General features: G+C 38.8%; 1 protein-coding gene across 2 annotated transcripts in view; it reads right to left on the minus strand.

Annotated features, from left to right (window-relative positions):
- The window catches only part of adcy6b (adenylate cyclase 6b), a 70,351-nt gene that overhangs the window by 21,178 nt on the left and 33,393 nt on the right, over positions 1-15,780 (minus strand). For both annotated transcript variants that reach the window (XM_058409645.1, XM_058409646.1), the window contains exons 4-7: positions 5,788-5,937; positions 3,530-3,651; positions 1,467-1,578; positions 374-501 (exon numbers count right to left, since the gene is read on the minus strand). In XM_058409645.1, coding sequence (XP_058265628.1) covers positions 374-501; positions 1,467-1,578; positions 3,530-3,651; positions 5,788-5,937 — 512 coding nt within the window. The remainder of the gene's footprint in view (positions 1-373; positions 502-1,466; positions 1,579-3,529; positions 3,652-5,787; positions 5,938-15,780) is intronic.

Raw genomic sequence — 15,780 nt, forward strand, 5'->3', positions numbered from 1 at the left:
TCATGTTTTCCGAGTTGCATATAACATATCTTACTGCCGAAAGTCAAATCCTTCATCAACAATGACGTACGAAGTGAGAGATATTCTTTTACTAGATACGTTTGAGATCACAGACGTGCCCTTGACGTTTCCTTTCTTACTTCAAAAATAACAATGTTTTGGTGCTGGAACTGAAAGGTACTGGCCGGCTAAGTCCAGCTGATTTACGTAGAAGGGTATGAGCTGGACATGAACCGGCTCGGGAAGCAGCACGTCAGCGGCAGTTACTGTATTTCACTGATTTTTCTTGCTTTTACAGCGTCTGTGTTCGGTGTGAGCAGTCGGCTGATTTCATAAAAATCTGACTGAATCGATTCAGATTCTGAAAACTCACGAGATGGCCTCTATCATGTCCACGCCCATCTCGACACAGCAGTGAGCGTGATCAGCTCTCGGCTCAGGCAAGCCAGACACGCAGTAGTAACAATCGCCCAGGATCTTTATCCTGAGACAGTGGTTCTCCTGCCAAAACAAAGTCACACACACACACACACCACTTACTATCCATATCCTTGTGAGGACCTTCCATTGACATATTTATGAACGTAGCTACTTAATACCATGCTTACACTTCACCCTAACCTTAACCTTGACCTCAGTAACCAAATGGAAACATACAAAAAGGCAGTTGTCCCAGCAAGGTCAAAACTGTCAGATATTCCTAACCCCGAGGGTATATTTGGTTTCCGCAAAGACATAGAAACAAAACCTTTCACACACACACACACACTGCAAAATCAGTATCATGAAGAGAAGAATATTACAAACTAAATCTAAGTCGCTATTCAACCTCCTGTAACAAACTGTTGCTTGTCAAGCCTTTGTTGCTCCTCAAATATGTCCAACATGTACAAACATGTTTGTTTATCCTTTTACTTTACGCACACTGATAAGGTGATACACTAGCTCTAATCAAACTAGCTGGACTTTCATGTAAGGAAGTTTATCTTGTGTGGGACAAAGGATTCTTTAAAAGATCGTCGTTTTATTTCAGTTTTATAAAAACACAACTAGAGCTTCAGACAGAAATCAAGATGACGGTGATTTCTTTTACCCGAGCTCGCTCTGTTGTAATAAAATCTCTAATCGCTGTATCTAATGCTGTTTTTGGGTAAGATATTACTTTTATTGTGACCTTGTTCCCTCTCTAAACAAACCGAAAAAAAATAAAAAATACAATTCCGCCTAAGCGAACGCTTCATTATTGATTCAGTCTCCGATTGAAAACACACAGCGCATATATTGTAGTTTAATTGCTGCGGCTATAATAACTAGCGATACAAAACCGAGGAAAACGCACACTGAGGAGATATCGGGAACGTGTAATAATCCTAGATTTAATCATCAAGCAATCCCTCAGGTTGGCCAGTGTTAACAGTTGCGCCAAGGCTTGTGGCTTTAATAAGGGATCGATGGTGTTTGCTTACCCAGGCTAATTTGTCAAAACGAGCAAACAGTTCATTAAGTGTCATCACCAGCTCCTGCGCCGTGCACTGCGACGCCAAACTCGTGAAGCCTTCGATGTCTGCAAAGAGGATGCTGTAAAAAAAAAAAAAAAGAGAGAGAGAGAGAGAGAGAGAGAAATGAGGTCAAAGTCTACACGGGTCTAATCGAGACTTTGGTGGATGATGTGATGGACGACGTTGGAGAATGATCATTTGGTTTCGATTAAAGATGGATCACAATCAATGAGGCTAGTCGGAGAAACAGAAGCAGCCTGGCCTACTTAAAGAGCTCATAACCGCTGAGAATTGCGCTCATCAACAACCATTTACAGGGAGACAGAATGAAAAGAGCACCGCGAGGCAACAGATGGCGCTGTTCGCTTCGGCAAGCGGGCCGCTGGGAACATTTTTAAACCATTCGCCACAGCCGTTTCCCCACCCTTGAAAAAGAAAATTGGCCAATTTCATGCATTGAACTCTTCCTGAGCAAATGTGACACAGATGCTTCGAGCTGGAGTGAATTATGTGGGATGGCTCTTTGCTCGCAAAAACAACCGCTGGACCTTAAAGCAGTGCGTGCTTGAGGTTTGTAACAAACTCACGGCACACTGCTTGTTTTACTCTGCCAGTTAATCAGGCGTTTTACTACAGTGCAGCTTGATCTCAGCATGGGAAGAGAAACTGGGGAGTGGAGGTTTTTTGATGTTTTGTTGTGCTGTAAATGAGAATATAGTTTAGACGCTTCTCTGGCAAGGGAGCTATTTATTCTTTCAGCCTTTGCGTCTTTCATGCATCTCTGCAGTGCTGTTAACGTTTTTATTTTTATTTATTTCCGTAGAGGTCAGGGTTCCACTCTTGGAGACGGGCTCTGTGTTTGGACCCTTCCTTCTGAATTATCATTAACGCTATCTTTAGCTTCCATGGAGGATGGTTTATAGCCTGGATTCTGCAATCTATTATCATGGGCATCGCTGTGAAATTGTTAATTTTGGGTTGTATGGTTCAGATACGTTCCCGCCTCAGCCTCAGCTGCCCCGCCTTCAGCCCACAGATCTATAGCTATTTTTTTTTTTTTGGACCCTTTTTTTAGCCACGAGCTTCAGAATGCCAAAAGCTGCAATCTGACTGAGTTCTGCATGTGCGCAGACTAAAAAAAAGGAAAGGTGGGAATACTCTGCATCTGCTCATTTGCGATGTTAATCAAACGGCCTTTTCCTTTTCAAGTCGGCGGCTCTTGGCTGCGTTCAGTAACGAAGGGTATCACGTTCTGTATCAGCTGTACTGTTGTGTTCTTTTGATAATGTTCAAGCACTTGCATGACTAGTTCCTTCTCTGCGATATGTCAAAGAAAGAATGCGTTTTCCTTGTCCGTAAACGCCTTCCGTTTTTTGTTTTGCCTCCCTCTGCTTCGCTCTCGTACGTATTAGCATTCCACCGGCTAATATTATTCCAGGTTAAATCCAAGGTCCCCGCTGGAGATAGGAGAACTTTGAACTGTGACCCCCACTAAGCTTAAAGAGCAGGCAGAACTCCAACAGAGTTCAGGAATGACAACATCAGTGCACAGGAATGCAATCTTGGCTACGGGGAAAATTAAATAAAATTCCATTCTGCGGCGTCAAACTTACAAAAGTAATCGCCTGGTTTCTTCGTGATTTGTTAAGAGTGTGTGTTAACTCTTAATATTTTTAGGAGGCTTTATCTGAGTGAAGAGTTATTCTAAGATATCAGACATCAAAGTTTTGACTCCTCGGCTGGCAAACCTCCAAAATTCCCATAACCATGATGTAGTCTAATGCTTGAAGAAGAAGAAGAAAAAAAACCCACCTTGAACCTGCTCTCATTATATTAAACTAGAAAGCAGAATGTGATTAGTCAAAGCCGTCTCTTATCACCTACAGCGTTTTCCTCCTGGCTCATGACCTGTCACAGAGCTCTCTATTCCCATGTACGCTTCTCACATTCTTTATCTTTGACCTCATCGAATAAATGTGTCATTAAAAAAAAAAAAAACATGTAAGAATGCTGGCTTGAGGAAGGTTTACCTGACGTTGTCGTGTTTCTGTATGTAGATCTTGTGGAACATCATATCTTCCTTCTTGGCGTTAATATTTTCCTTCATCTCCATGGCAACGTGTCGGGGCAGCACCGAAAGCAGAAGGCGCTCCTGGGAATGTGTGTGTGCAGAGGGAACCACAGTGAGTTTGGGCATATGGGACCATTTGGGTGAGTGGTAATTGTTTTGATAGGCTGTGAGCTCGTTCGAAGGATTTCATTTATCTGGGACAAAAGAAAAGCGGTGACATCTGGAGGACGGTGTCGGTGCTGGAAAAGCGCTAGAGGGCACTGCAGCTGACAGCGGATTTAGGCTTCAGAAATTTAGGTAAAAGAAAAAAATAGATAGACCTGACTGAAACAGGAAAGGAAATTATTGATAAAATATTTTGTTTGATATCCTGAAAATCAGTAATCATGTCTCTCGCTCTCTCTACATATTCATCATATCTCTGCATATATCTCTCCATAAACTATGGAGGTTTTCACACTGGCAGTTCATTCTACACTGTCAGAAAAAAGGGTACCGCGGAGGTACAATTTTGTTCCTAGGGGAACAAAAAATATAATGGTACAATTTAAAGGTAGGTCCTTAGGGTACAATTATGTTCCCAAAACGAGTTATAAAGGTATGACTATGAGGTACAAAATTGTACTTTAACCTTAAAAGGTACAGTTTTGTACCTTTCTTACTAAAAGTGTAAAACAGACCCTGAAAAATTTTTAATCGAAAGCGGTTATGTGAACCAGGAAGCGTACGTCAGTCCCGAACCCAAGTCTATCTGTAGAAGATGGCATGAGTTCGGTTCAACTGTGTCACGACTCCCGTACTCGGATCTGCACTTCAGGAAGTAAAGTAACCTGTGCCTGCATTTCAAGCTGATAATTACTGACATCATTAACTTCCACAAAACACATCTACTGTGAGTGCAAGAGAACAGAAGAGATGAGCGGCCTTACTGCGCCTAATACTGAAAAAATATGGATGTGTTCTACACATGCGTTTCTGATGATGTTAGATGAATGTGAATGCACTGGGGTTCGACAGAATCAAGTCAGAAATAACAATCACTCTCGGATTCGGACCTCGGCAAACGTGTCCAGTGTGAAAACCACCTTATTTTTTCTTTTAGGAGAACTCAGTGTGATGACATAATAAAACATAAAGCTTCAGAAAAATTGTAAAAAAGCTTAAAAAAATCCAAATCAGTCATGCAGTTATGGGTGACGATTTTTAGAATAGAAAAGCTTATTTTCTCGCTGTCTAATATAATGCAATGTACCATAAGAGCAAATATAATAATAATAATAATAAAAAGTAATATGATAATTATAAAAAAGCGAAATGGCAGATTAATATAACAGTTTAATATAGCTGACATACAGCTGCTTGGACAGGTCTTATAGTGATCACATCAACCAATACAAATAAAATAGCCCTTGATCCAGTGGATCCTCTAAAGAGTGAATCTTAAGCAGATCTAAAACGATGAAAAACGAGTGAACTGGTTACTACTGGTTTTATTTGTTGAATTAATAGAAGAGAATAATGCCAATGCTTCTGTTAGGTCAATTGTATTAAAAAAAGTCAACCAAAAATGGGTTTTTATGTACATAATTCAATGTGTATATATTTAATGGACTGGTTCATAGTCCATAAATAATAGTTTATCTGCACTGAAGCGAGTTTCAGTTTGAGCAGATTTATTCTCAATCTGGTTCTCATGAAGGTGGTCTGATTATTTGCACCTACTATCCCAAAGAAGTCTCTATAAAATATTCCTGGCGCCACCACCGCTGGAGGCACTGATTACTGAAATTAGCAATTAGCCTTTCTGTAGTATGCCAGCACGGGAACACAGGGAATCCATTTTAGAGGGGAAAAAATGACATGTGTTATGAAACAATGTGGAAAACCATGTAGCAGGAACAATAAAATGCTTCCAACTCGAAGTTACTCATCCGGCAGACGTGTTTTCTTGGATTTTTCCAGCTCTACCAGTTCACTGAAAGTAAAACCTACAGTTTTTTTATTTTTTTTTTAAAAGATGTTGTCTAGGTATCATTTCCTGACATTTTTTTTACCTCATGTTTCTTCTTTTAATGTGTTACTGCTTTGTACATGCGCTATTATCAGCGCAGGAAATACAAACAAGTTTCCCACTTTTAAGCCACTGGTTTATCGCAGACTTTCACAATGTGTGTATTGTAGAAAAGTGTGTGTGTGTGTGTGTGTGTGTGTGTGTACCTGCTGCTGGTTCTCTCTTTGTAGGTGGATTCGGGCCTGGATGTAGCCTCTGGTCTCTTTAAAGGCTTGTCTCTGGGACACTTCAGATGGGTAGTGTGTACAGATCCCAATGATGTTGGTGCAAAGGAAAATCAGTCCATTTGCACATAACTGAGAGAGAGAGAGAGAGAGAGAGAGAGAGAACAGTAAATAATTACATAACAATGTATAATCAATTACCAAGTGACATATAATGTGAGCCTGCAGCTGCCTCACTTATATTCAGGGTCAAGAGCAGGACATTCACAATTATTGCATAAGTGCTCCGTCTTAATTTTAGCCGATTGCATCAGCTTAAATAAATGAATGTTTCTGTATATGCAGCCAGTAAACATGAAGACAATTCTTCATTCAGGCATCCTCAGTGAGAGCTTTATCTTGGTCAGTGGTCACAGGGCTACCAGTCATCACATGACACCACACACACACACACACACACACACACATTCACTTAATCCTAATACAGCCAAAATGTAAATGCATGTTTTCTGTAGTCGAGAGGAAGAAACCGGAGAACTTGTATTAAAAAAATTCAATTCAGTTCAATTTATTTGTATAGCGCTTTTAACAATGGACATTGTCTCAAAGCAGCTTTACAGAAGTAAGAAAAAATATAAAGTTTGAAGTTACTATTTTATTTTATCCATAATGGGCAAGCCTGAGGCGACGGAAAAACATATATATGAGGAAGAAACCTTAAGAGGAACCAGGCTCGGAAGGGAACCTCATCCTTATTTGGGTGACACACAGTAAATAATGCAAATGTTGATAATGTCCTTTCTACATCAGCAACCAAGAGCTCTTAAGGAACTAATAGGTCAGTGTAGTTTCTGAGTTCATTATTGACTAATCACTAATTCCTTCCTGCCGAAAGCTGACTGATGCAACTGCAAAACCCGTACAGAACATGCAAAATGCCACACAGGCAGTAACCTGAGCTCAGGATCAAACCAGGAACCCTTGAGCTGTAAGGCCAAGAATGTTAACTTCTAACACCACTGTGGCACATCAGTCATAGACCTAAACCGCTGAGTATTTTTCTGAGCCTAACGCCAAACTGTAAGAACTGTATTTCAATTATTTCAAAACATTTTGCAGATGAGAACAGAATAAGACATGAATTCATTCCACAGAATAAAACTGAATATTTATTCTCAATCAAATGTTATTAGATTGACTCGTTAAATTGAATTGGTGTAGAGTGAGCGTGACCCATTTGCCTAGCATTAGTGTAAACCAGTCACATGGGGATGTTGGCACTGATGGGAACTACTATATAACTATAGGATTAAATTTAGTTGTTTAAACCCTAGAAGAAGAGCGCAGTGGTAATGTGTCTATTGCGAAACACCAGTGTCTTGGGTCTGAATGTGTGCTCAGTGTTTGATTTTATTCAAAGACTTGAAAATACCTGATCGAATCATGATGCTTGTACAAAGGCTATTTACATTAATGTTACTCACTTTTGAATGAAGTAAAAACAACTAGCTGTGTTTTTCATTGTAGTGTATTGTCTTCTTCTGACAACTTCTGGCAAACTTCTATTCTAAGTATAAACAAATCAGGCATTATATTACAATACATGCTTAATATTGTGTTGGTTCTCCTTTTGCTGCCAAAACAGCCCTGACCCATCATGCACTGTGTATTCTGACACCTTTCTATCAGAACCAGCATTAACTTGTTCACTTTTAATAGATACTGACCACTGCAGACCGGGAACATCCCACAAGAGCTGCAGTTTTGGAGATGCTCTGATCCAGTGGTCTAGGCATTACAATGTGTCTCTTGTCAAACTCGCTCAAATCCTTACGCTTGCCCATTTTTCCTGCTTCTAACACATCAACTTTGAGGACAAAATGTTCACTTGCTGCCTAATATATCCCACCCACTAACAGGTGCCATGATGAGGAGATCATCAGTGTTATTCACGTCACCTGTCAGTGGTCATAATGTTATGCTTGATCAGTGTGTATACTTATGTACAGAGATGGTTCTGTGTGAACTCATTATTACACTACTCTTATGCTTATACTATAAATGATACATAATTGACATAATAATAATAATAATAATAATAATAATAATAAATGTCAAAAAAAATCACAATTATTGCAAAATTTCATATTCATACTTGGCCTGCTTCTGAGACTTGAAAGGTACAGTACACTCCTATAGCTAAGGTGCTGCTCTGGTTATCCAGGAAAAAGCTGAAGCACAAACACACCAAGTCTCCTGGACTGAAAGGAGTGGATCTACAAAGCCAGTCAAACAGAAATTTAAAAAAAATCTTGTTATACTGGTTCTGTGACCCGGATCAACATCTTCAGATGCTTATCAGCAACAGGAGGCTCTGTAAACAGGGGAAGGCATTGAGCGTAAGGAACGTGAGCACTGCTAGACGATCTGTGAGTGCTGACTAACATAGGGAACGAGCTCAGTCCCTCATGCTCTGTAGAAAAGACTACTACTGCACAATAACCCGGAGGCGGACATGCCTTTAGGTCATCCAGCTGAGAATTCGCTGTGAGATGTGCAAAGCTACATGAATCATGGGTAAACAACCATTTACACTGAATATGTACAACATTTCATTCATATTTTTTTTTTATATAAGGGTTTTATTTTTAGGGGAAAGGGGGGAAAAGGGTAAAGGGCTAAGAAGGACACTGTTTTCAATTATATGTGGAGGCAGGAGAACAGTCGCAGAGAGTTGTGAAATCTTTTTCTACGCAAGGTCAGCCTGCTCTTAAAGATCAATGCTAGGCCTTTACTACAAGACCTGAAGATGTACGCTGAATTCACTCAGTTCAGAAGTGTATTTCGCTCGAAATATTTTCCATAAATACAGTATGTGCCGGTGAAATGACGTCCACTCACTAACCTGTATATATATATATATATATATATATATATATATATATATATATATATATATATATATATATATATATATATATATATATATATAACAATTCGAACACATTTGGTAACAATTGTCTTTATTTAAGTTAAAGATATGTCATCATTCACATAATTTCTAGCTTTCTGTCACAAATCAGCTTTGAAGACCTAGGGGTATATGGAAATAATTGTTAAAATAAAAAAAATTATTCCATTACTAAATAAAGACACAAATATTAGACACCAGAAATGGCTGTTCAACAAAATTTGTGAACATTATACAACAAATTTGTGTAATTTATATATATATATATATATATATATATATATATATATATATATATATATATATATATTGCTTTTTACGAGCTATTTCTTTACCTATAAGAAGTATATGCTTTGTATTTTGTGTGCATTCAAGTCAGGGATTTCATGTTGGAGCACAAAAAGAAAAGCACCACCTGTTGCACTATACACATCGCCTGAGGCTTGAGCTAGTTAACTTTAGAGCTACTTTTACCAGCTGGAATAATTCGCTTACAATTGTGGCAGATGATCTCAGAATCAAACAAACAGGTATGTAGAAACACTGATAAAACAGTGCAGAGTCCATTATAACTCTACTGGTTAGAATACACAGTCACTTTGCAGTTAAACGCATAGTGAGAATATAAAGCCAGACTTGAATAATATCACTGACTGTACCTGTAAGAGAGAAATCTCATATAAATCTAATCGCCAAAACTTTTCATCCAGCACCTTGCTTACAGTTTTGTCGAGGGCATGAACAATAATTGTCAGAAACACTATCAGCTTGCTGTACTTTATTACGACGTGGCTTTAACAGTTAAGTTTCACACGACTGGAGCTTTCACATGTATGCTGTTATAGTCAATGAATTTATTATTTGTCCTCTATTTGTCCTTGTGCTGCCCTACAGGCCTGCTTGTATAATTAATGCATGCACATGGACACACTGAGAAGCTAGCCTTTGTTGGATTCGCTGTAGCGCATGAAGAAAGAACAATGGCAGCCTGCATTAATGCGATCTATTCTGCATTTGTTGAACCCTCGCCGCCTGTGCTCTCGCTCTGACCCCTGCAGTGTGGGAACAAAATATTTCTTCTGACTGCAGAACAAACCATTTCCTACCAAGATTGCATTGTCAATATAATTTAAGAGCAGTGAGAGTGAGGAGCAAAAGCATTCGTTGAGATTAACTGTCCAGCAGCAGCAGCAGCAGAGAGGGCCTCCCTCATACCACATCTGTCTGTCATCAGTCAGCCACCATATTAACCCCTTGAGGCGTGGATCAGAGCAGCAAGTCTCACAAGCAGCTACTCTTGTGTTATAATTGAACATTAGCGCCTGGATTGACTATTACAAGGTGTTTTTTTTGTTGAAACGATCCAGAGAAGTGAAAACATTCAGTATTTGTCAACATAGCATTTTGAACATACAAGACAAATGTAGACCATCAGGACGTTAAATTCTACCACGAACGTAACCGGCTATTAGGTTCAGGTTTACAAACTGCTAAAAGGTTTCGACGTATCCTTACGTTACGTGACACTTTCCCAAGTGAGATGTAAAGAAAACGACTTTGTAATTCTGTCCAAAGTGAAAAAATGAGCAATTCGATATCTACTTTTTCTTAGTATTTTGTCAGGAGGGCTTCGTTATTCAGAACATATGGTACAAACGTATATAAACGAGGGACTCTAGGACTACAAATAAGCTGTTTATATATCCGAGCTCTTTCCTCAGCCAGCTAGAAATGTTAAATGTCATAAATTGTGTTTTGTAGCTGTTTATTATTTTCTGTGTGCTCATGTTTCGTTTATTGCATATATTGCAAATATTTATTATTATTATTATTATTATTATTATTATTATTATTATTATTATTATTATTATTATTGCGCATATTCTCCTCACAATTACTTACAGAATCTTACACACAGCTCTCTCACTATGTGTGTTATTTACCCATTCAGTTTTTATACTAATATTTTTATTATTGTTGTTTTTACGATATATTTTGACTCTGATCTGGTATTAGAATTATCTGTCTCAGTCAAATTTTTAGCTGGAAGCTTTAAACAAGCTCTCACAGGTTTTCTGCCTCTCCGTGCTCTGCAAATTAAATTCTATTTTTGCTTTTGTGTGTGTATATTTGTACAATAATACCTTAGGCAGCCATATATTTTACAAGTTTAGCCGTTAGCGTGACACTGTTCTGTCACTCAGCATATTCAAATGGAGGCAAGTGGTTCGATGATAAAATGTTAAATTTGTCACAACTACAACAGATAATCTCTTTATAGTAAATCATAATTATTTTTCATATTTCGCTCATGTATCTACAGTTGAGACCTGTCCAGGGTGTACCCCTGCCTTTCACTCAATGTGTGCTGGGATAGGCTCCAGCAGACCCCCGTGACCCCAATTAGGAATAAAGTGTGTATAGACGATGGACGGATGAATCTACGGCTGGAATATAACTTGACACACCAAGATTAATGATGCAGTACTGTGTTTCTGATTGGCTGGTGATGATGAACATGTGTCTCTGTAATTACTGAACACACTACTAGCTTCCACTCTGATTTCCTCCTCCAGTCCAAAGACATGCGCTGCAGGCTGCTGTTGGCATCTTCGTAGTGCGTGAATGAGTGTGTGTTTGATTATGCCCTGTGATAGACATACATCCTATCCAGGGTCTTTATACCCTGCCTTGGGCCCCAAAGTCACCTGGATATGCTCCAGGTTCCCTGCGACCCAGTAGATGGATGACTCGATGGACTAGCATCTGTGGTGTAACAAAAATTCAACACTGTGTGTTTTAAACAAACGATGATGGACTTTTACTTCATCACTTGCATTCAGCTGGTGCCCCTAGACCTTGTAACCATTACATCATACACACAAAAGGCTAAAACATAAACCAATGTGTCAGTAGTCAACAAAAGGAAATGAGGGAACCACATCCAATGTATCACAACTGAGCAGAAATAAACACACCCATAATAACACGGCAGTTGACGTGACATAATTTACTTCTAGCAAAAAATCTTCAAATTAAAGTGTAGACTCTCTGCTCTCGGCCTGCTTATTTCTTTGCTTTTCTTTTAAAACTGAGCTTTTCTTTAAAAAAAAAAAAAAAAAATGAGTGCAGCCTACTCTGAGCCTGTGCCTTATTTCCATTTCCTCTGCAGTGCCATTCATTATTCAGCATGTCAGTGTCCAAGCCGCTGGAATTAGCACTTCATACAAACTTCAAACCCAGCACAACACGCCCACTGAGACCCTGGCAGAAAAGGATGGATTGTACACACACACACACACACACACATTTATCTCACTAACCTTCTAAACCTAACCCTAACCTCTGTTATGAAAATGCATTTAAAAATCATATCATACCACTCCCACCAATCCCCTCCCACACAGACAGCCCACGTACACACACACACACACACACACACACACACAACAAGAAAGCATAGCAGCAGGATGAGGTCACAATGTCTATAGGATAGAGTAGAGTAAAACCGCTAAAGACATTTCATTTCAAAACCACTAAAAGACAGAACATTGAAGTTTGTCACTGCTCTCAGGACCTTCGTGTTTCCTGTTCTGTCAACTCTACAGGGAAAAAAACAAAAACAAAACCATAACTACACCAGGGACTGATATTACAAACCACATGAGAGAGATTTACATTCTTCAGCCCATGTTTTTTCCAGGTGTCCCAGAGTTATAAATCTCAGCTAAATAAAATCCATGAGAAGGTTAAAGCGGCTCTTAATGATTATAAACCAAGCGGAAAAAGCTTCTCATGTACAGTATGTCTTCATGTGAAAATGAACAATTCTGAAACCCTAAAGGAAACATGCATTCATTAAATAAGGGGGTTTTGTTCTATTGTTTGTGAATGGTTTTAGTGTTTTTGAGTGTTTCTGCACATCAGTGCTGAAAGGTCAGTTTCGGTTTGAGTAGCTGGAGTTCAGTACTCAGAGCTGAATCTGAAGATCGACAGGAAATACAGTTTTTTTTTGTGTCATGATAAAGTGTCACAACAGAATGGCTTAGAGAACCAGGCAAACTTTTAGGGCTGTTGTCTTCTTAAAACTAAAATAATGTCACTTCAATTAGGCCAAAAAAATGAAATTTGCACCTGTTTTGGTTGCGTTGAGCATTGAATGTTTTTGTCATGTCACACTGATTAATGGCTCATATGAACAGGGAGACACTCGGGGCTGTAAGGAATTTGTAGTCTTTCTGTTTTTACCTCACACACTAGGGGCAATATATATTCATAGAAAAGTTAAATACAAAAACATAATACCAATTAGTTATGATGTCAAACCCATTCCTGCTCTCTGAGATGCCTCAAGTGCTTGTTCATAAGCATCTAAAACGCGAAGGTGTTTATCTTCAATCATTAAAATTCTGTGTAAGGTTATCCGACAGAGGGTCTCACACGTCTCACGCACATCTAACACTGAAAGCCAACAGAGTCCTGACTTATTTTATATATAGACTTGCGGCCATTTGTTTATACAGATTGAACATGTGCGATAAGTTGATTTTGCCAGTGCACAGGTAAAAAGGGCTTTGCATCCATGGAACCGTTTTCATCAATCCAAATACAGATTTCAGATTAACTTTACGTATCCTGAATATGGGTGTATGAGGGCCCAGAGATATCGTTTTTTTGTTTTGTTTTGGTTTTTCAAACCTCCCACGTAGCATCTTTACTTGTCAAATTCAATATGGAAACAGATGCCCTGATACATGTGGTGGCAGAATGTGGCCTACTATATGGAAAAACCTGCATTTTAAACCCCAGTCAGCAGTGCTGACTGATTTTCAGCAGATCTCAGTGCAGCTGAGAAGAAGCCTAAACACTGTAGGTTTGCCAATAGACTTAATCGACTATTACGCTCTACTCTCATGAGAAGCTCAGTTGTCAGATTTATTTTTCTTTAATTGAGAAAGATGTGACACATCTCTCTCTTCTAACCAGAAGCAGAAGTGTAGATTTTGGTGGGATTTATATTGGGGACAAGGTCTCTGTGGTGCACACGTTTCTGATGTACGGACATTATCTACTTCAATCCTGCTTTCCCTCCCCCAAACCTATACAGAGTATTTATCCATCCATCCATCCATCCATCCATCCATCCATCCATCCATCCATCCATCTATACATCCATCCATCTGTCTTTGTGGCTGTATGTCTGTCTGCCTATCCATCCATCCAGCCAGCCAGCCAGCCAGTCATCCATCCAGCCAGCCAGCCAGCCAGCCAGCCATCCAACCATCTGTCTTTGTGGCTGTATGTCTGTCTGCCTATCCATCCATCCATCTAGCCAGCCAGCCAGCCATCCATCCATCCATCCATCCATCCATCCATCCATCCACCCATCTATCTATCTATCTATCTATCTATCTATCTATCTATCTATCTATCTATCTATCTATCTATCTATCTATCTGTCTCTCTGTCTCTCTGTCTCTCTGTCTGTCTATCTGTCAATCTATCTATGCTGTAAAACAAGAACATTTTTAACTAACTCAATTTTAGCTCCTTTTTTAAGTAGCTTGAGTAAAAAACATCACCATGGCAACCCTGTCATTAACTACTCAAAGAGAGCAAGTGCTGGGGCAGCATGACCTCTGCCCCAATAGACCTCTAATATCACTTCTTGTAGTCCTCTATATGCAGCCCTGACTCTATGGAGCATCATATTACACTGCCTCATGATCGTGTGACTCTGAGAAGCGTGATCGAATCGATGGCTAACGTTATCAAGTAGCAACATTTTCACTTGACTTGTGTATAGTTTCATAATGACTTGTGAATGAGAACTTTATGACAAGTCATAACTGCTATATGAATGTCTGACACAGCTGTTATATGGACTGAGTGTTAATGGGCGTTTTAATGAAGCAAATTGGCGGTGTGTAAAACAAATTACTCATAGCAGTGCCAATCACAGTAATGGACATGCCATTTTTAATATAAGCTTTTTTTTAGTCAAACAAAAGCAGGAGAGAAAAGGAGGACGAGCACGCACACACACACACACACACACACACACACAAGAAAGGAAATATTGAAGTCAATAAACAGACTAATTCGAGCCAGAGCAATTCATGGGAGAATGTCAGTATAACGTAACAGAGATTAGAAATTAGTAGTTGGTGTAACACACATTCAGCATGTTGCAATTAAACATGAAGTGAATCAGCCTTCTGCAATGTGGACCTCACTAAAACTTTGCTCCTGGCTATTGGCCTGATTCTCATTACGTTTAACCCAAACCAAATTTATACACATCCCAGGAGCAACATTTGCTGTTTGGAGATCAACACAACAACAAGACGCTTGTTCCACCAACACCAGATTCAATGCTTTTTAGAAAAAGTTTTTGAAAAGTTGTAAATTAGGTCAGTCTCTGGGAAAAGAAAAAGGCACTTCAAATGTCCTAATTAAACTGAATGTGAGGTTTTTCCATTTTAATATGCAGAATAATATTTTATTGCTCATAACCCTTCCATGTTTAAAAAAAAACAAAACACTTGATGTAGATGCAACTCTGAGATTTACACAAAAAGATCCTAATGGAAATTTCTTCTTCTTCTTAACTGATTATTTACTTCTTCAGTAAAATATAAACTGCATTCTGATTGGCTGGATGCTGCACTCTACTGTAAATCAACTGTTTTGTGGTTTCAGTTTATAATAGATAGATAGATAGATAGATAGATAGATAGATAGATAGATAGATAGATAGATAGATACCCTATTAATCACATGACAGAAATTCTTAGAGCAGCTTAGATACAACACACACACAAATATAAAATGTAAATATATATATATATATATATATATATATATATATATATATATATATATATATATATATACACACACACACACACATACACACTGATCAGGCATAACATTATGACCACCTGCTTAATATTGTGTTGGTCCCCCCCTTTTCCTGACCCATCATGCACTGTGTATTCTGA

The sequence above is a fragment of the Hemibagrus wyckioides genome, linkage group LG15 (genome assembly GCF_019097595.1).
Source record: "Hemibagrus wyckioides isolate EC202008001 linkage group LG15, SWU_Hwy_1.0, whole genome shotgun sequence".
Taxonomy (NCBI): Eukaryota; Metazoa; Chordata; class Actinopteri; order Siluriformes; family Bagridae; genus Hemibagrus; species Hemibagrus wyckioides.